Below are 20,105 nucleotides of genomic sequence, written 5' to 3' on the forward strand. Positions count from 1 at the left end.
AAGTGCAACTTCAGGATCCCTGTGTACTCCGCTGATATCAATATTTGAGAGATTAAAAGATCTGTGAACAATATGTTTGGCGATTGAAGTGTTTTTGTTAGCATTAACGATCTTCTCCTTTCTGAAACTTTGTTTTTTTACGTGATTTAAGTGGTACAAAAACCTATACAGAACATAACTTGCTTGAGATAAATGTGTAAAGAAAGAACTCAAATCATATTGGTTTACATACCCAATATCAATGTACTAGAAATACACACATTACAGTCACCAATCTTACTATCTTACTTAAAGTAAGGAATCTCTGTTTGTCTGTATGTTATTCATAGATCTCGAGAACAGTTCATCTGATCTACTTCACACTTCACAGGTTTGTCGCTGGTGAAATCAGCTTGACAATGTTCAACAGGTGTTTTACTACAGGTTACAAATACAACATTAGCTGCCACTGGCCCACAGAAAGCAGCATCTGAACGCCAAACTCAGATCACGCTGTAAAATTAGGCAGCGCTGCTCAAATATGAATCAAGATTTGCTGTTTTATAGATTTGTATGATCTTATTCTAGTGCAGTGTTTAGCTGTAAAAACTCAATGTTCATGGCCAAATGGTCACTTTGGATGCTGTGCAACTCTCTTGGGTATGTTGTTCAGGGGCAGATTACCGAAGTGTTCAAGGTGAAGCTTTAATTCTAATTCAATGCTGAAAGAAAATCAAAGCTCCACACGTTGTATTTTTGAGGAAGAACGGAGGGGAGGAATAATAAAAGATTAAATACGGGAGACACCAATTCAGTTCCTATAATCACATTTGCACTAAGGGATCTCATGCAACCCTTACGCTAATTAAGCGCACTCCTCGCGGATCATGCTTAATTTTTTTGAAACCCTCGTATAACATATTCCTGATCCACTGCCTGCAAGATGGAGAAAAGGCATTTTTATATTTAGGAGGATTAAGCAACAAACAAACACAGTACAGAATGCCAAGAAGTCAAGCTGGAACTGGTCCAAAGAGGAGACATAAGCGGATATAACTGAGCTATAATAGTGCCGGGGTCTGTAGTCAATTCAAGGACCTCTTCAACAACGTTTAATAAATTGGAAGAGTTCCAAGCCGGCAGAATGTATGTAGCAGATCTGAAGTTGGGATCATTTTACTATGGTTACATGCTGGATGTCCAGGCAACCTCTCTGACAACTTCTCTTTAGTCCATCATGCCCAGCGTAGTATTTTACACTGTAATGGCTTATGTCTAAAACAGAAAATAAACAAGCTACCTTTTTTAGGGCAGAAAAACCGTGACACTGTTTTCTAAGTTATCCGAAACCACTTGCCGCTTCATGTGTCACAACAATTTCATGTGACATATCCGCTCAGTGACACATCCATACCACTGCATCTACAAGAAGCAAAAACTGGCCTATTTGTCACATTCAACGCTTTGCTTAGCTGCTTTTGAAATCATTTACACATGCACCAAGACCATACGTAATGATGAGCCATAAGAAAAACATGATTTGTTAACTTGATTGAACAGAAACCAAAGAAAGTACATTTTGATGAATAACAGTAAGCCTTCAACCAACGAGAGTATTTCTACGAAGTTAAAACAAATGCAAAACTGCCCACATGCAGACAACACAACTCAAAATCAGCCTTTTAAACCATATTTATTTAGTCGGAGTTTAGGCTTGGTGTCTACTGATGTCCTTTCACCTCAAAATCACCTACACAGTTTTCAGTGGGAGAGGAGTGTTGTTTCTCATGTGAAACTCCCACACTTAGAAAAACCAACCACGGAGTGACTTGCACGACAATTGTTTTCGTCTCGTTTATTCGAGGATGGTTAATTAGGAGCCATGCACATCATGAAAGTGCATTTGCACCTTTTCGGTATTTAACAATGACAGGTGAGGTGAACCATTTCACCTCCAGGTGCTACACAGAGCTGCTCTGTGACCCTCAGCGGACGAAGGATTGTGATGGATATTTTATTTTTTTTACAGGGACAGCAATTAACAGTAATTGCATCAGTGTTAGCTAGCAGCTAATTTGCATGTGTTGACCCTGGGCAGGTAAACAAACAAACAAAAAAAAACACACATAACAGCAACTACACAAAAACATCACAATACATAAAAGTGCATTAATATGAATATGTGATATATATATGTGATATATAAAAGGTTCAACTGCATGAAGAGTAGAATTAGTATGATAAATAGTGCATGCAAGACAGTCACTGCTGATGACACTTTGTGCCAAAACTTGAAACTGGTTTTAAATACATGTCCACTTCCAAGAGTTTAACTGTATGAATATAAAACATGCTCACTGGGAAAAATAGTGTGAGCACTTTGAATAAAACATGAAGGCTTACTTCCATTCCCACTGGTCTAACTTTAGAGTAAGGCCGCTCTCTGCTGGAGAGATAAAGTAATGCCACTGATGGGCCAGTGTAGTCCCACACCCTGGGACTAATCGACATAATAGATGAAGTCTGAATCACACATCGAAGTTCATAAAAATTGAATGTGGGCCCAAATAAACTGGCTCAAGGTTTAAATCAAACCCGGCTGCAACATGTGGAACAAGTAAGCTCTGTTAACAATTACTAGCTGCTGGATAAAAAAGCCAACAAGCACTTCTCCCTAATTTTAATGCCTGTTTCAGTGAACCTGAGCTACTTCCATTTTATAAATTAACATAAAATAACATCATGTTTGGGGAAATTTGGAAAAAAGGGGCCCTAATCCCCACTCATGTTGGCAAAACTTCCTTAAGCCTCCCATGAAGGCACTAAACTGTGCACGGCTACTGCGTCACTATCAGTGCTTTATGTGTTGATGATAATTTGCCTTAACTTATTTATAATTCGACAAGGATGCTGAAGACTGATTTTAAAATGATTCCGCCTGTTGTTACAGCCCTACATAAGTTTCCTTCATACCTCTCTGATTGCTTTTCTGCTTTTATTCCAACCTGTTCCAGCTGGCTTGCTCAAGGTTGGAAAAAATAAACTACAAAAAAAAAAGGAAAGCTGCAGCTGCATCCATTGGAACAACGTTCGATCACAAATATGACACGCAACAGCAAGTTTTAAGAAACAGCTCAAACATTTGACTTGTACTTCTCCTTTTCCTAATAACTTGGTTATTGATTTCTGTTGCTTCTCTCATAAAGCACTTACAGCTGCAGTTTACGATTTGAAAGGTGCTCTATAAATGAACTATTATTACTATTATATTAAAAAGAAATACAGATGCCAGAAATTCTGGTACCCCAATAAAACTATTGTGAGGACACTTGATTCTAAAACACAGAGAATCGCAGTGCATGCCAGCACACTCTTGGCAATTTAGAGGAATGAGGAATTATGATCGCAAAACTGTAAATCCTTGAGGATAAACCGACTCGTAGTATAACTGTGTTCTTTACTGCTCGATTAGAGAGCCAATATAATGGTTTCTGAAATAAAGCAGAGGTGCTCCAGATGTTCAAGCCTAAGAGTCAAGGTTCTGAGATGCTGCTCGGGCATTAAAATTCACATCTAGCGGGATGATAGGGAGCTTGAATGTCTGAGGGAGCAGTGAGGTGCCACGCCATTAAAACAAGATTAAAATGAGTTACTGCTGAGACAAAGCTGTTCCTGCAGTCTAAGTAAAGAAAACACCCTGCTAAGACATTTACAGCAGCAGCTCCTCAGGGTTCTACTTTCTTATATGATCTTATTATACCATAATCTGATGTGAACCACAGAGCACTTCACAGACTTTAGTTACACTTACATCATCTTTATGAGTTAAACACTGAGACAAGAGGCGAGGACTACCTTGTTTCAAATGTGCACTATGGGCACTATGTAGCTTTGAAGAAGAAATTTAAACTCAGAATTTAGATATTGAGCATATTGATTATTTCTGTAGTAATACAAACTCATAAATATCTATCTTTTCTGTCAGTGAACAAACAAGCTGTTTTCAGAGGAAGATAAAGTTCCCAGAGCGATGTTTGAAGCTAGAGAGGTGGCAGGGTCCGCCAAAACACAGACTTTTGTTTATTAGTTTGTTTAAGCAAAAAAGAAAATTGTGACAAACTCAAACAGAAAAAGACAGGTGCCAGAAGCACATGATCAGTCAATGATCTGATCCATCTGTTGAGCTCTGCTTCCCTTACCTATCAGTTCTGTGGGATTCTTCTCAATAAAGTGTTCACAGAGCCTGATGAACATCGAAGTCGTCTCTTTTGAAGGGCATTCCCCGTGGCTAAAACAAACAGAGTGACATATATTATAGACTATATTACCGTTAAATGTTTGATTCAAGACAGGGAATATATTCATACCCTTTGCACTGAAGCTTCACGTATTTGACGCCATCTTTTTCAATGTCGTTGCGGTCATAAAAGCGAGTAGTGTTCGTCAAGTCGACAAGCAAACCCATTTTCACCTGAAAGAAAACACAAATGGCATGGTGAGATGTGTTTTATTTCAGAATGTTCCTCAGAACTTCAGTCTTCACACAGTTACTTACTTTTAGACTTTTTAAGTAGTTGGACAGCATGCTCGGGTGAAACCTGTTCTCCTCTGCAACCTGGTCATCATATCTGGGGCCCAACATCGTTTTCATTGGCAGGAATTTACCTACGCAGGAAAATGCATGGAATGAACAAGTGGTCCTCAATATAAAACTGTACTGAGTAGGGCTGCTGTTAAGATTACCCAAAAGATTATATAAATGTATTTATAAATATATATAAATACATTTATTATGGGTTTTTCCGAACATACGATAAATCTGCTGGCTCAAAAACATACATACAGTAATTCTAATATTTGGTTAAATGTCCCTTGGCCATTTTTGCCACAAGGTGGCTTTTGATGCCCATCCACCACCTCTGGTAGTTCTCGGGCTGAATTTTTAACCACTCCTCGACAGAATGAGTGGAGTTGGACAGTAACACGAATTTGTTTCTCCAGCTCATTCCACATGATCTTGATGGGGTTCAAGTCAGGACTTTGGGAAGGCAATTCCGAAACCTCAATTCTAGCCTGATTTAGCCTTTCCTTTACCACGTCTGATTTGCGTTTGGGATCATTGTCCTGTTGGAACACCTAACTGCACCCAAGCCCAGATCTCTTGGCTGATGATTTTAGGTTTTCATTAAGAATTGGGAGATAATCGTCCTTCTCTATTATTCCATTTACTTTCTTTAGAGCACCAGATCCACTGGCAGCAAAACATCCCCACAGCATAATATTTCTAACAAGATGCTTGTCAGTAAGCTTTCCTGACTAGTTCAAATCAATGGTGGGCTCTTTTTCTTTCCCATTATAGCGTTTGTGGCTTAGAGTGCTGAGAAAAGTCATCAGCCATTATCAATCAGAATCACTCAGAAGAAGTTAAGAGACCAAACACAGAAAATGTGATTCACACAACGTTATAAAATCACCTGCATTTACCATTCGAGTTACTGTATATCTACTTTTGACCCAGCAGATCTGGTCACATTTTCAGAAGGCGCATTCATATAAATCAAATTAAGATTTGAAGCCAATTGCGCAAATGTTTCTTTTTGTGGCAAAGCAGCATGTGTCCCTCTCATCCCATCACAGTAAAATTAGAGCTGTAGAAATCATCAGAATTTAAGTCTGCCATGGTATACATTTCCATTACAATCATATTTAAAATTTTGACCGGGACTGTATATGTACCCATGTTCCAATATGCCTGACTAATTATGAGGCGTGTATAATTTTGACTTTTTATTTCATATTTTGGCGTTTGATCTCAAAATACTGACTTTAGGTCTCAGAATTTCGACCCTCTATCCCAGAATTATGACTGGTATGGCCTTCCATACAAAAGGTATTGTCATATCTAAGTTGACCCGTCTGTGTGCTTTAGTTAAAGTAATAGGTCTGGATCTTTAAGTACCACCATTACCAACGTTAACGTTAATTTGTACATCTGTCTCGACTGCTGCACTTATAAAAAGCAGACGAGGGTGTACATGGGTCTTGCCATGCCAGATTCATGTAAACAAGCGGTCATGTTTACATGATTTACTGTATGACGACCGCTACATAGAATCGTGCCCAACCATGCTACTGCCCCGGTTTGTTTTGACACGTGACGCTCCGACAGCGATGCTAGCCAGCTCCCTGACTGTTAGCACTTTTCTACTGCACTTTTTCTTACGGGAAATAAATGAAAAACACATAGCTCCCACAGAGTCGGCTTAAACTCGGGATTAAATCGGAGTTGTTGGCTCGTAAAAAGCACGCACTTCGATAGCCCGTAAGCCACAGGTGCCAATTTAGCTAAACGGCGCGCGCTCGGACGGTGTCATGTCAAGCTCCATTTGAAAATATGACAAATGAAGGTGGTCTCGCTGTAAGCCGCAAACAAACATGCGCACTGATAAATGTCTAAGCTTCTTGAGTTCCTTAGTGTAATCCAGTGGCATCGGCGCCTTATCTCACACCAAACATCGCATTTTAAAAAAATAAAATAAAAAAAGATATTTATATACTAGGGACTACACTGCTCACTAACGTCACTGTGTTGTGATGCTAGACATCCCATTTATACGTGACTGAAACAGAACCAAGTGGCTGCCCGGTACATCAGGACGTTCGGAAAATTAGAAAAGCGGATCATAACATTCCAGAAAAGGTACCCTAATATGTACTATCAGCATTCAGAGTGAAGAACACAAGATGCAATAAATCCCACAGCTAACAGCTAATTATAATAGCAATTGCAAAACGTAACGTTAATTTAGTATGATTAATGAAGCGTTAGATTAGCCGTTATTGTCTCACCTGCCACTGGCTGTCCTCTTCTGGGACAATTCCGCCATCGAGGAGGGGGTCCGTTATGTGACATTTTCAGGAGAGGTTTTGGTGCAGTGATTCTAACTAGCTAGCCTGTAGCTGGATGCTCCCCCTCTCAGATCACACCGATTCCCGGTTGTCGTTGACCCAAGCACCGCGGACTCAAGGCCCTTTAGCTTCTAATTCAGGAGGATCATCCAACAAGTTTGAGCCCGGTCAACATCCTGACGGGCCGGCGGATATTTACACAAAACATGTGCTATTACACCTCGCGGACGATAAGCATCCCAAAAATGGCGTTATGTTTTTATTCCGTTTCTTCTTAAATCCAGATTGTTAGCAATTAGCTAGCACAGCCTCGCTACAGTCAACAAACGCGCTAGCTAGCTAGGGCTAAACTAGCCAGTCTTCTACTCTGGTTGCTAATGTGTGTAGCTCAGACGACAACCTTCGTGCTACCGCCACCTGCTGCACACACGAGGAAGGACACAAAACTGCCCACCTGACCGTACATGTACTTTTAACCTTCTGCAAAAATAAACAAATAAAAAAAATGCACACATGCTTATACATGTGTTCTCCTATCACAGACCATATCACCATTTGTCTTTGAAATGGATTAAAAGCAGCACATTTCAAACAACAAGACAGAGGGTAAATTACTGATTTTCCTTTCTTTATTTTACATGTTTGTTATTTGTAATATTCTTGTGGTTCTCTGCCACAGACATGGCCTGGTTTTGTTTTATTGTTTCATGTTCGATAAAGTACAAACTCACACCAGTTTTCAAACACATTTAACTATATACATGTTATATAAATGTGAATATACATGAATATTTATTAAAATGTTTCAATGCATTTGGTGATGAATTAACTTTGAACTGTTTAAAGGTGCACTATGTAGTTTATGGAGTTGGAAGTTTTAACTTCTAAAGAGAAAGATCTTTGTTGATTTTTTAGGCGTAAACACACTTAATAATCAGACTGAATAAACAATCTGACCTTCAAGGACAACACGATTTCGTACTGTTTGTGGCGGACCCTGCCACCTTTCTTGCTTCGAACATTGTTCTAGGGACCTTATTTTCCTCTGAGAACAGCTTGTTTAAAAATGTATTGAAAAAATATATATATTTCTGAGTTTGTATCATTACCTCATTTATGTTGAAAATGTAAAACTTCTGAGTTTGAATTTCTTCTCCAAAAAATACATAGTGCCCCCTTAACCATTTTCAATATATATATATACACACAATATACAGTGAACAAAACTAGATTTGTGATGAGGCATTGCATTATATCTGTAAACAGCATGTTGGGTGTAGTTCTGGAGCCCTTTTCACATCATTCTATACAAAAAACGACTAGTGTGAAAGGGATATCTAAACATAGCTGCATAACAATAAATGCCATACTATCACACAGCTTATGTAAAGTAAATGTTAATGTTGTAATTCACGCCAAGTTGTGCAGGAAAAATAAACAAGAAACACATGAGAATCCTAATATAGTACAGGGATAGTATTCTGACTTTTAAAACAAAACTGAATCCTCACTATTTACACAAATCTACCAAAGCTACCATGGACAAACCTGGGCGTTATGACATAATATGATGCAGTCTGAATGTGTTCACATTTGTTTCATCATTTCGACCTCCACAACATGATGTAGTAAATGAATAGAAAACCCCTGCTTGAGGGACATACATATATTATGTCCATGTAACTATCTCTGTAAAATACATCAGCTTGACTCAATAAAGCAGCAAGTACACACATTTTTTTTTTACATAAATATTTACATGTTTGTATCAATAAAAGATAGACGTTGGTGAAATGCAAACATACAGTGTTTTACACAACAAGGCATTACATTTTGATAAACAGTCATATTAAACCCAATCATCATTACTTTCATTCCCCATCGAGCGCAGTCCAACTTGATTCTTGTAAACTCGTTACAAGTTGTCTTGTCACCTCCCTTACCTGCCCTGACCTTGTTCAAACATGTCCAGACTGACGTAAACACTCAGCGGTGGCATCTTTTCCGGCTGTTTCACTGGCACACGTTTACATGGCTTACTGGTCTTCGGAGCAGGAGTTTCCTGGGGACTCTGACTTCGATATGGGCTGGACAGGCCGCTCTCTGAAGAGAGCAGATGTGATAATTCTCCAGGAGAAGATGGAGGCTGCGTCTCTACAGGTTCAACCGGGTCTTCAGTTTGTCTGTCTGTTGCCGGGGCTATGGCAGGGTCATCGTATCCTCCTGTCTGCTCACTTGGTGGGTTTTCATTAAAGCCTGTGTCAGGCAGAAAGGTGGACGGCGTCTGAGCTTCCTCAGTGTAAATGTTGCTGCAGATGCTTTCGGATGGCTCGAAGGTGCACGGGCCCTACGGTCACATCAACAGGTTGACACACAGACAAAGAAAGGGATAAGGAAAAAGCAAGAACATAAGATAAAATCTTGGACACAGAATCATGACCGGTACACTCGGCTTGTGGTGCTCAAAGTGCCAAAAAGATAATCCACAGACCCTCTTGTTGTGAGCAGTCTCCTGACCCGAAACACCAACCTGCACAGCTAACTGAGCTAACAAGCTAACAGTAGCTACAGTGATGGCAAAGGTCTGGTCTGGTGTCTGGTCAAAGGCTCCTGAGGTGGCTCAGGCCATAGACACAAACCGCTGCAATTTTTGTTTTGACTTTTTCCAATTCATTTACACTTTGTTTGAATAAAGAAGCACCTTGTCTCCCCGTGACCACAAATGACCGACAATAAATGTGAGTAGTGTTTAAAATGGATGTGATTCCTTCCTCACCATCTTTTGACCTGCTGACACCAACAACGCCACAGAACTGCGGCCAGGATCAGGCACCAGCTTGTCCTTGAATTTCTTCCACCTGAAAATCAGATTATAGGCTTCATTAACATGTTTGGTTTTTTTGCTCGCAAATGTAAAGGTTATGGAGATGTCCATATCGCCTGATTGCTGACAATAAGATATTGAAACTTACTGAACAGCACTGCACAATCCGACAGATAACACAAGGAATATAAGGAGGGTTCCGCAGATGGTGAGAGTTCGGCTGAAATGCGGATCTGTTGAAGAAAAGAATTGCGATGAACGAATGCACACCATAACAAAGCACATTCTTCTGACAGATGGGCGAGGCCTGATAATTTATGATGTTTTGAGCAACCAGTCAGCCAGCTGTTGGGATGATCGATTGGTCGTTTCTCAGTCGTCCTCCAGGATCGAAATTCCTTCCGTATGCTGTACATCATTTACTTATATCAGATGTTCTGTGAATGAAATCTGTATACTCCATAATTTACTTCTTCTGGTCAGTACGCACAACATCTATTTCCTGTCTGTTCATTTCTTTTTTTCAGTTGCGAAGTCATTTTTTAATTACATGAATCAAGGGTCTACGCCCCGAGGATGATTATATGTTTACATTTTTTGTGTGCAGCAGGCCCTTTTTTCTGCAAACCCACAAGCTGAAACAGCCTCAGTGTGCAACCAGCGCACAAAATGAACGGGAGATATGGGAGGTGTTCTCACCTCCGTCAACCTGACATGCCAAAACATGAATGAAGTAGTACATCTGCTGTGGTGAGACATACGCTGCCAAATTGTGCGGGTGGGAGGGTTAAAGCCTCTGACTCAAGGCTTATCTTTAAGTGCCATCAGCTCTTACGAATCTTTAAACCCTGTGCTAAAATGTGTGAAAATGTGTGTAAATTTGTGTCACTGACTACTCACCGAATCTTGTGGTTTTAAAGGACTTCTCTTCGCTGTTGGTGGTTCTGGTGTGAGCTGTGGCCTTGACATAGACGCTGTATTGAGTTTCTGGTGTCAGATCTTGCAGAGTGTGATGACTTTTGCTGCTGGCAGTAACATCTGGAACAAAGCCATGACAGAAATGCCGTAAAATGTGACAGGAAGGGGGGATAAGTATCTTTGATTGATTAGCAGACTTCAGTCAAGCCTGCGGTGGCCTTACTGAGCTCTGGTCCTTGCTCTGTGCTGTAGAAGATGGTGAAGCTGACAACCTCATCACTGCACACCTCCTGTGGCCTCACATCCCAACTTATATAAGCACTTCGCTGTCCAGGCATAATGCTGATATCGACATTCCCTGGATCTGCAGGGGGCATGTTCTCAAAATCAGCGACAGTGACACATAGACATGTGTTTACAGAATCCTAGAAAAAAATCTGAAAGATGTACCTCCTTTTCTGGAGCAGATATCAAGCACCTGTGCACCATGACCTGTCTTGTCATCAAAGAGGGGAGTTACTGTGATATTGTACGGCGTCTTATCCAAGAGGGCTGTAAGAAAGGGAAGACTTTATTTTTTCTGTAATCGGAAAGTGGCAGTAAATCAATAAATGTAAATCTCTTTCCGTTCAACAGCCGGGCCTGAGTGATCCAATCACCAGTGGACAGCTCAGAGCTTGCCAATTCACACTGAGCTCCACCGATTCACAGAGTATTTTTACACCGCAGATTTGTTACTTTTACTTAAGCAAAAGATCTGAGTACGTCCACCACCCCTGGAGTTTAGGTGAGGTACAAATATGTCAAAGTGCCTTTGTAGCTGCAGGAGATGAGTCACAGTTATTGAGAACTCCATAGTTATCAATTTACGCAATCTCTCTGCCTAATGGATGACAGAGCAGCCTTTATATGTTTATTTCCACCAGTGTATCCATTACATGCCACACCCCGATGATGGAAATAATTGATAAGACGGTCAAAAACGTCATAGCCCGCAAATTATCATGGGTTTGATGATGCCTCGGATCCCGGTATCAAATCTAATCTATCTGACATCCATCAACCACTCCACATCTGTTGTCTAACATACCATCCAGACTTGCGTGAGTGTCTTTGGTCTCCTTCCAGGACTGATTTCCATTGTGGGTGTAGTCGATCATGAAAGCCCTGACAGGCTGCACAGGAGCCTTCCAGCTAAGCCAAATGACACCCTCAGGGGTTGAGTTCGTCTGGATGCCGGTAACTTCAGGGAGGCCTGCTAAGTGAGATCCAATGAAAATGAGCTAATAGCTTGATACAAGGCCACTTCCATGCATCAGGGCAGAGCAATACTCCATTAAAATGAAGCAACATGAGGCATAAATTGTGGTAACCCATTAAGAAAGCGAGATCAAAAGCATCAATACTCACTCTCTCCAATGGCTGGAACATAAACAGAGTCCTCCGCAAACAGGGAGTCTTTATGGAAGACTTCAAGAGTTATTATGTGTGCATCTTGGTTCACATCACAAATCGAACTGTCACATAAAGCAGCCGTGTGATTCACTCCAGTCGTGTTTTCTTTGTAGGGCGTTTGTCTGATAGTGTAGTTAAATGTGTCTTGGCATGTTGGAGGAACATACTGCAGAGACAGTTAGCAGCGCTTCAGTCACCGAGAAATGCAAAAAATGCAGGAAAATAAAAAGATGAAAAGACAAAAGGCAGCATTCAGAGGCTTCCTTACCGTCCACATGGCATGAACTCTTCTGACTCCATTTTTCTCCACTCCAGCTACCGTTCTCCACAGGCGCGGCTCGTAATCGCTCTCTGTTAAGGGTTAAAATACGTTTGAAACAACAGGACCACTGTTCTCTCCTGGAACTGAGAGCAAAACAGCTTCAAGTTCATGGTGAGGTGAGGTGAGGTGATGGTACCATTGTCATTGTTTGTTTGTTTTTTGCGTTCCAGGATTTCCTTTAGTTCTCAACTCTGAAAGGAAACTGATTAGTTATTATGTGTCACCTATCCTGTAATTGTCTGGTGTCAGTTGCTTGGAATCAATTTAACTGTCATGTTTTGCCATGTCAGCCATGTCCAAACCTGCCACTTAGATGTATGTCAGGTATCAGTGGTGCAAGCTTATTTTTAGTCCCTTTCTATTCTCTTCTGAAGCAAAACCAGTGTCAGTTTGTAAACAGATGAACTAGATGAACATTTAGGGGCTAATTTAAACAAACTAGGGCGCATGGTTTAAGTTCACGGTGCAAGTGCATTTTGGGCATGTCCGTCTCCCTTTCACTAGTTAAACAGTGCATCAGTTCTGGTCCATTTGTTGACATCCCTTCCCTCCCAACCCCTCCAATGAAAAAAAACGTCTCCCAACTCAACAGGCTGTGGGAGACGAGTATCAGCCAAAATGTGATCGAGCATATCGATAAAAGTGCCTACAGTAACAGACGAGCTGCCGGGATATAATGTAAATGTTTCTGCTAACCACTGACACCATCACACTACATTGACATTCCTTTAAGACGAGCAAGGCAGAGAAAGCTGCCAAGTCGGTGGCTGCAGTTTGAAGCTACATTTGTGAGTGTGAAACCTGGGAATGTTTTTACAGAGACCACGGAACAATTTACTGCCTGTTTCAGGGCAACAAGCCAAATGTGAAGTCACAGCGTCTCCAGCTGTGTTTTGTACATATACCAGCCTTAGCTTCACTGATTATCTCCCGACACATTGACAGAATCTGATGTTGGTGAATGTTCTGTGTGTTTTTCCACTCATCAAAAGCTCACACATATATTTCAGATTTATACAGCAACATGGTTTGAGGTGAAGCTTCCATCCTCCTGATAAATCCTGAGCTCCATCAGAGCACTCTGGAAATGTTTATTCCACAGTTTAAATCTGTTTCCTCGGCTGAGTTTCCTCTGTCCTGTCAAGTTAAAGACTAAAGCTTTTAGTTTTGCTGCTCAAATGTGCCACGATATTCCCTGCAGTGTCATTATTGGGCATATGGACGTGTTTCATATGGCCCCTCTAATCATTAAAGTAGAATGTGGTGAACCTGCCAGTGCAGTGTGCGCGGAAAAATACTGCACCATTGACTTTAGATCACGATATGTTGGTCATTGGCGTGATTGCTCTCTGCTGCTTTGAGATAGCACTGCCCATTTTAAGACCCACATGCCCATGGGCTACTCAAAGCATGGATGCATTTCTAGGTACACTGACACAGTATGTAAACCTTACAGTTGTTATCATTGTCTAATCCTTGATCTTCATGACACCAGGACAAAAGTGGTGCCAAATTATTGTCTTTTTGTAGCCAAGGTATATCCATCTCATCGACATTCTATTACAATTATTAGAAATAAAATTCAGAAAGTCAATAGTAATGTAAGCCATTCTTAAAAGCAGATGAAACATAGTTTGTGGTCAGGTGATGCGGATGGAAGCAGTTTTGACATTGTTCTTACTTTTCAGTTTGGACAGAACCATCTTCTCCGGGCTCCAGTCACTCCAGGGGCCCTTGCTTAAATTACAGCGGACTGCAACTGTGTAGTTACTGCAGGATTCCAATCTCTCTGTGGTCATGCTCCAACGTGCACTTTCCTGATGTTCTATCTCACTGATCTCCCACTAATAAAGAAACCAAACACAGATTTCAGTTGGAAAAATCTGTTCACATTCAAGGGAACTAACATCTGATTATCTAATGAATCATCCTTCACCGCAATCCAACATCTAATTAACAAATAAAACAGATGTTATGTGCTTTTGGAAACCTTTCACTCCAAGGTTTTGTTGAAATAAGATGATTTGGCAGGGAAGAATGTGTCTCTTACCTCTGGAGTTCCTTCACTGATCATCTGGAACAGAAAAAGCAACAGAAATGGCCTTAATCAAAAACAGCTGTTCTCTAGTTTTGACAGTTTTTTTTTTTAATGGGAGCAATAAGGATTATGTTATTGGTGTACGTCTGCAACTAACTTAAAATGCTTCACTTTTCACAGTTCACTTTGTATATATTGTTAATAGTTTACAGTTTAAATGTTGTAAGCACACCAAAGGATCACCCCCTAACCACTACAAAATCTCTCACTTGGTGAAAAGAAGTAAGGGAAAAAAAAAACAAAACAAAAACAAAAACAAAAAAACGGCCTACATAGAAATAGTTCAAGAAATGTTCCTAATTTGTTTGGAGGACTGTCTTATTTCTTCTGCACCTCGACCGCTAGCATGGACTGTCAGTGACCCCAGTCTTATGAATCATAAGCACCCTAAATTTCAAAGACAGTCATTAACATTGCAATGTAACCGAGCCTCTGTTCACTTCAAAGCTTTTCTTCACCATGCATTTCACCTTACCAATGAAGTCCCTGTCTGTTGTCCCTCTTTCTGTCTGTTGTATTTTTATTTCTTTAAAAAAAATGAATAAATAAATAAGTAAAAAAAAAAAAATCCTGACCTGGACCAGTCCAATTGCCCGTATTTCCACCAAAAGTTAACGGAACCATGAAAATCCATTCAGCAAATTTTTTTGTGTAATCTAGCTGACAAACCAACCAAGCAAACAAAAAATGGGCAGGGGTGAAAACATAACCTCCGGACACAACAAAAGTAATGTTGTTTGTTGTATTCATTTAAACGTTACCTGACCCAGCCATGTTGATTACTGTATCTTTAGTAGTCTGTCCTAATCCAGTTCATTTTTTTTGCCAAGCATCCGATACTAATGATGACCTGGTCTGTTGCTCATCTGTCTGTCTGTGACTCCTGTCATTGAAATCGTTGCCTGTGATTCAACACTGTCTCCCGGTTGCCTCCAGTATATACTTCAAGATGAGATTAGATTTAAAAAGATCCAGGAGGGACGTACCTTGCTGTAGTTGACCTGACAGTGGTACTTATTTGATGAATCGTATGGCCAGATTTTCCACATAACCAGCAGACGATCAGAGCTGAGAGTCACATTACTTAACTCTGGCTGGGGGATTTTTACTGGGGGAATATGAACACGACAGCACGTCAAAATGCAGACACATGCGAAGTTAAAACCAAAAGGACATCGTTGAGAAAAATCCACCAAAATTACTTTATGGCACTTACTAATATGTAAAGCTTTAAATTCAAAAGGGTCGGAGGTCGCTTCCCAAACAGCAGATTGAGCTTTCACAGTGACATTATAAGACCCGGATAAAGTTATATTGAAAGAGTTATATGCCCCTGTGCATCTTTTTCTAGATGAGCTGCAGACACTCAGCTCAGGGGAGGATGAATCAGTCCTGAAAGACATAAATGTTTTATATCATTAGCATAAAGCAACATGAGAAAGAATTGCTCCTGCATTAGTGCTAACACAAAAAGGGACAAAATATGAGAACCCACCTCAGTAAAGAGTAGTTTATCGTCAACGAAGGGTCGACCTGATGCTCCCAGCTACATGTGAACAGATCTGGTGTATTCCTTCTCACTTTCTTATAATGGAGGAAGCATGACAGGTTGCTGGGTTTTACTGCAACAACAAAAAAGCATTTTCATATATGAAGTTACAGCACACGTAACTTGAAGGGACAACAGATGTTCCGAAAAACGCTTCTTACGGTACGTTCTGATGGTGGTGCCTCCGAGGACCTGATGGGTGTCATTGCTGTGGCATTGCAGTGTCGCCCTGGGGAGAGTGAAGTTCCTCAGTGACAGGACTGCATGTGTCGAGTTGGTCGTGTCATACCGGCTCTCATATACATTGTTGTCCAGCGTCCAGTAGATTTTGCCACGGACGCATGAGGTCAGGCACACTACCAAGATACTGGATCCCGCTTCAATGTACAGATCTTTAGGGACAACATCGCAGGTGTTCTCATTGCCTGCTGGAAATGATGAAGTTAAATTCAATTGTTGTTTTTTCCAAATGATGATACAGATTGTGACATTAATGAGATGGTTGGACAATTCAGGAAACGCGATTATGTTTCTCTCCCGGACAGAGTAAGAGAGGACTGACACTGCTCTTGTCGTTCTAGGGTCAATCCTTGATCAAAAAAAATCCCCCTTTAATCAAGCTCTCATGGTCATGGTTAGACCGATGGATTTTACACCACCACGAAATGATTGCCTGTAACTTGACAGTTTGCGAACGTAAACTTGCGTGGTTTTGAGGGATCAGTTACTCAGGGATCGAAAGAAGTCGACCTCACGGCTGCACCAACTGGATGGTGAAACGTAACAAATCAAGTCGCAGTTTACGTGCGAAGATGGCGCTCCTCAAGTTCTGGTGAGGATGCCCAGCGAGAGCAGTGAGGAGTAAATTCATCCGTGTATTTCTAGAATGGATCGATAGAAATTTGTGACTTAAAAGTAACGAGAAGTCACACAATGAGAAAATGTACAGGATGTGTAGAAATCTCATTTTTGAGATTGTTTTATAATCGGGTCATACACCAGGGTCCTTTCTCTTCATGGAGTGTGAACTGTCTGACTCAACCCCACGAAATTGCAAAGCGCTCACCGGGTCTTATTTGGCACATCTTTCCACCACTGTTCTATGTTTCATGTCAGCATCATCAAGACTTTAATAGACACTCACTGGTCAGTGACAGAGAAAATCATCAAATCAAAGCTGTTTTTTTTTTCTTTTCTTATCTTTTTTTTTTTTTGCAACCAGGAAACATTTTCCATTTAATGGCACTAGCTGTGGTCATGGAATTTGAGTCAGAGGACTTTTTTTTTTCTTCATGCATGAGTAAGTGTTTCCTTAAAACCAAGTTTTAAAAAAACAGGTGTAACCTTCCCACAGTTCTAAAGAAAAACTATTTGTGTTGGTCGTAATGCGCTGACGGGGGGCGTGGGTGGGGGGGTGGTTCACTGTACTGTCACACTGTACTCTGTAATTTAATCTAGTTATTTTCCTCTACATTCTTATCAGTGTTTTTTTTTTTTTTGCTCTGTTTTGTTTTTTCGCTATTTTTGTTTTTATATGTGTACATGTGACTGTGTACACATGCATATTTGTTTAAAAAAGGAAAAAGTTTAATTGTGCCTCTGTGATTGGAAGTGTCATATGGTATTTTTCAATAAAAATACTTTGGGAAAAAAAGAGGAAAAACAATTTGATCTGTTTTATATATATATATATATATCCAGGCGAGTGTTATTGTGGATAAAGTGGACTCAACATGACCACCAGTCCGCTAAGGCAGAACCTCACAGCTACATTTTAACTGAAATGTACAGTAGTTTATTCATTCTTTCAGCTCCACAAACTGCTATGTGTGTCTGTGGTCACCGGTCCAGTCTGAGTGTATAGTCTTTAGATGACGTCTGGAAACCACTATAGCTTGAGTTGGCATCCAGCATTCAGCAGGGTTGTTGTGCTGCTTTTCAGTTTCCCGGCAGTCAACTGAGGCTCAGATGTGCCTTGACTTTGTCTCAAAAACGTAATTGAACCCCCACGAGCCTTGCTGAAAGTTAATGGGGGTTCTGTGGAACTTCTGCATCTCAAATCTAAACGAATACTAGCCACTGTTGCTCCCTGTTAGTCAGAAGGCCCGAGGCGCTAAGACAAGACACTCCAGATCAAACACACAGACTCATCCTTTGGGCCATTGCTAAAAATCCAACCGCAGTCCGTCACAGAGAAATAGTCAGGCAGCATTAAACAACGAAAACAGACCATCCATGGGTGTGTATGGGCAAGCAAGAGAGACGTGGACGGTCTCATTTTTGCATATGCCAAATAAGAATAAAAAGTGATTAACACACATAAATAGCAACAAATTGTTACAAAGAGCTTCTTTAAAACAACATTTACACTCCCCACCTCCCTTAACTTGGACTTTGAGGGTAATTTATCCACCAGAAAAGAGAAAATGCACACGGGAAACAAAGGCACAAAAGTCAATAGATATCTTGAATTCATGTCTGTCCAGGATGATCATGTGGTGTAAATCTGATATGGTGACAGCACATATTTACATACACATACATGCAAATATATGTATAATTAACTGGTACACCTATGTTTGACACTTTTTTACTGTTGATACCTAAGTACATTTAACATCCCACACTTTAAGACTTTTACTCAGTGGTGTTCATATGTGTAACTTCCAGTTCTTCTAAGGTAATATTTCAACATGATATCTTTATCTTTTTCTCCAGTATGACTTGTGGGTACTCTACAGTCTATAACACTGTCTGTAACTGAAAATAATGATAACAATAATTTAATTCGTGGTGTTATCATAGACTATAAGCAAAGTTTTAATATGAGTCGAACAAGTTTCGAGCATTTTCCAGTTTCATTATCGCATGAAGGTGAGGTTTTTGTAGTACAGTACAGTGACCATCACGATCCGAAACCAGGACACACACACACACACACACACACACACACACACACACACACACACACACACACACACACACACACACAATTAGCGTTTCCCAGAAATCCAAGAGCAGTCGGAAGCTCAGCGTCTTCCACAACATGTTACACAACACATATACATTAAGAGAGGTTAACTTACCCTTACAGGCGGAGGGTGTTACACCCAGGACTAGCAGGAGCAGAAGGGGATACATGTCTTCTATCCCATCACCAGAGCTGAGAGAAGTCGTCTCCTGGAGCTGTGGTGGTTCTCATCTGCTCGAGATAAAATAAAATAAAAACACGCCACTTCACAGTGCGTGTTGGGGCACAGTGTGCACTTCACTGCGCTGCATTTCCACCCTACTTGCTCTTGAGTTTTTTGAGCCACTATGCAACAGGAACTGATGCAAAAAAAAAAAAAAAAAAAAAAAACCCAAAAAAAAGGGGAAAAAAAGAAAGAAAAAAGAAAAAGAAAGAACGAGAACCCCTGAAATAAACGAGATGTGTTTCTCAACAGGAGTCTCGCGGCCAGCCAACAGGAAGTGACCAAACTCTTGGACTAGTCTGCCAAACTGATAGTGTGTTTCCAGAGCACCGTGAGTTAAATCACTAAACCCTCCCGCTCCTGGAATATAGACGCCGTGAGTCATACAGTTTTACCAGTCAAGACAACAAGTCGTCGCCTTGGGAGCCATTTGGCTGGGAAACATCGTCGAGGGTTGAGTAAGGAAATGAAGAAATGCATTCACAAAAGAGAAGTGCTGGAGGAAGTAATCAGTTCCTTTTACTTGAGTTACATGAAGTGGAATACTGAGAGGCTACCACAAGTAAAAATAGATAGATAGATAGATAGATAGATAGATAGATAGATAGATAGATAGATAGATAGATAGATAGATAGATATTATGTGTCATATTGTGTTTTGCTGCCCTACTTTTGTGTTCATCTAGCTCTACCTAGTGGTTAGTAAGGTTGTTAATGAACAGACAATATTTCTGGAGCAATACAATCATATTCTGAGTCATGTAACTTCATTAAAAAAAAATATATATATATATATATATATATATATATATATATATATATATATATATATATATATATATATATATATATATATA

General features: G+C 40.3%; 2 protein-coding genes across 4 annotated transcripts in view; both read right to left on the reverse strand.

Moving 5' to 3' along the window:
- The window catches only part of rngtt (RNA guanylyltransferase and 5'-phosphatase), a 97,378-nt gene extending 90,104 nt beyond the window's left edge, over positions 1-7,274 (reverse strand). The window contains exons 1-4 of the mRNA XM_037086750.1: positions 6,829-7,274; positions 4,535-4,644; positions 4,347-4,450; positions 4,179-4,267 (exon numbers count right to left, since the gene is read on the reverse strand). Coding sequence (XP_036942645.1) covers positions 4,179-4,267; positions 4,347-4,450; positions 4,535-4,644; positions 6,829-6,892 — 367 coding nt within the window. The 5' untranslated portion in view covers positions 6,893-7,274. The remainder of the gene's footprint in view (positions 1-4,178; positions 4,268-4,346; positions 4,451-4,534; positions 4,645-6,828) is intronic.
- A 221-nt stretch (positions 7,275-7,495) lies between these two features.
- On the reverse strand, positions 7,496-19,923 carry LOC119013134 (interleukin-6 receptor subunit beta-like). 3 transcript variants are annotated; one of them, XM_037087536.1, is made up of 16 exons: positions 19,141-19,923; positions 16,216-16,479; positions 16,001-16,127; positions 15,722-15,897; positions 15,492-15,613; positions 14,458-14,481; positions 14,089-14,251; positions 12,354-12,436; positions 12,041-12,251; positions 11,721-11,888; positions 11,081-11,182; positions 10,854-10,994; positions 10,613-10,750; positions 9,861-9,945; positions 9,665-9,746; positions 7,496-9,235 (listed from the first exon to the last, which is right to left on the reverse strand). In XM_037087536.1, exons 1-16 carry the CDS (start codon positions 19,193-19,195, stop codon positions 8,828-8,830), a joined length of 2,349 nt encoding a protein of 782 aa, XP_036943431.1. In that variant the 5' UTR covers positions 19,196-19,923; the 3' UTR covers positions 7,496-8,827. The 3 variants fall into 3 exon arrangements, with proteins under 3 accessions (XP_036943431.1, XP_036943430.1, XP_036943429.1); XM_037087535.1 differs by having other exon boundaries at positions 11,721-11,885; positions 16,216-16,482; XM_037087534.1 differs by having other exon boundaries at positions 16,216-16,482.
- Between the last annotated feature and the right edge of the window lie 182 nt (positions 19,924-20,105).

The sequence above is a fragment of the Acanthopagrus latus genome, chromosome 22 (genome assembly GCF_904848185.1).
Source record: "Acanthopagrus latus isolate v.2019 chromosome 22, fAcaLat1.1, whole genome shotgun sequence".
Lineage (NCBI taxonomy): Eukaryota > Metazoa > Chordata > Actinopteri > Spariformes > Sparidae > Acanthopagrus > Acanthopagrus latus.

Bases quoted from the DNA above. Each gene is read 5' to 3' on its own strand.
- LOC119013134 (XM_037087534.1), bottom strand. From the start codon at position 19,195: ATGTATCCCCTTCTGCTCCTGCTAGTCCTGGGTGTAACACCCTCCGCC. The intron at 15,614-15,721 runs GTAAGTGCCATA...ATATTCCCCCAG, and splicing joins ATTTAAAGCTTTACATATTA to TAAAAATCCCCCAGCCAGAG. The intron at 9,946-10,612 runs GTGAGTAGTCAG...TTTCTTCAACAG, and splicing joins CTTTAAAACCACAAGATTCG to ATCCGCATTTCAGCCGAACT.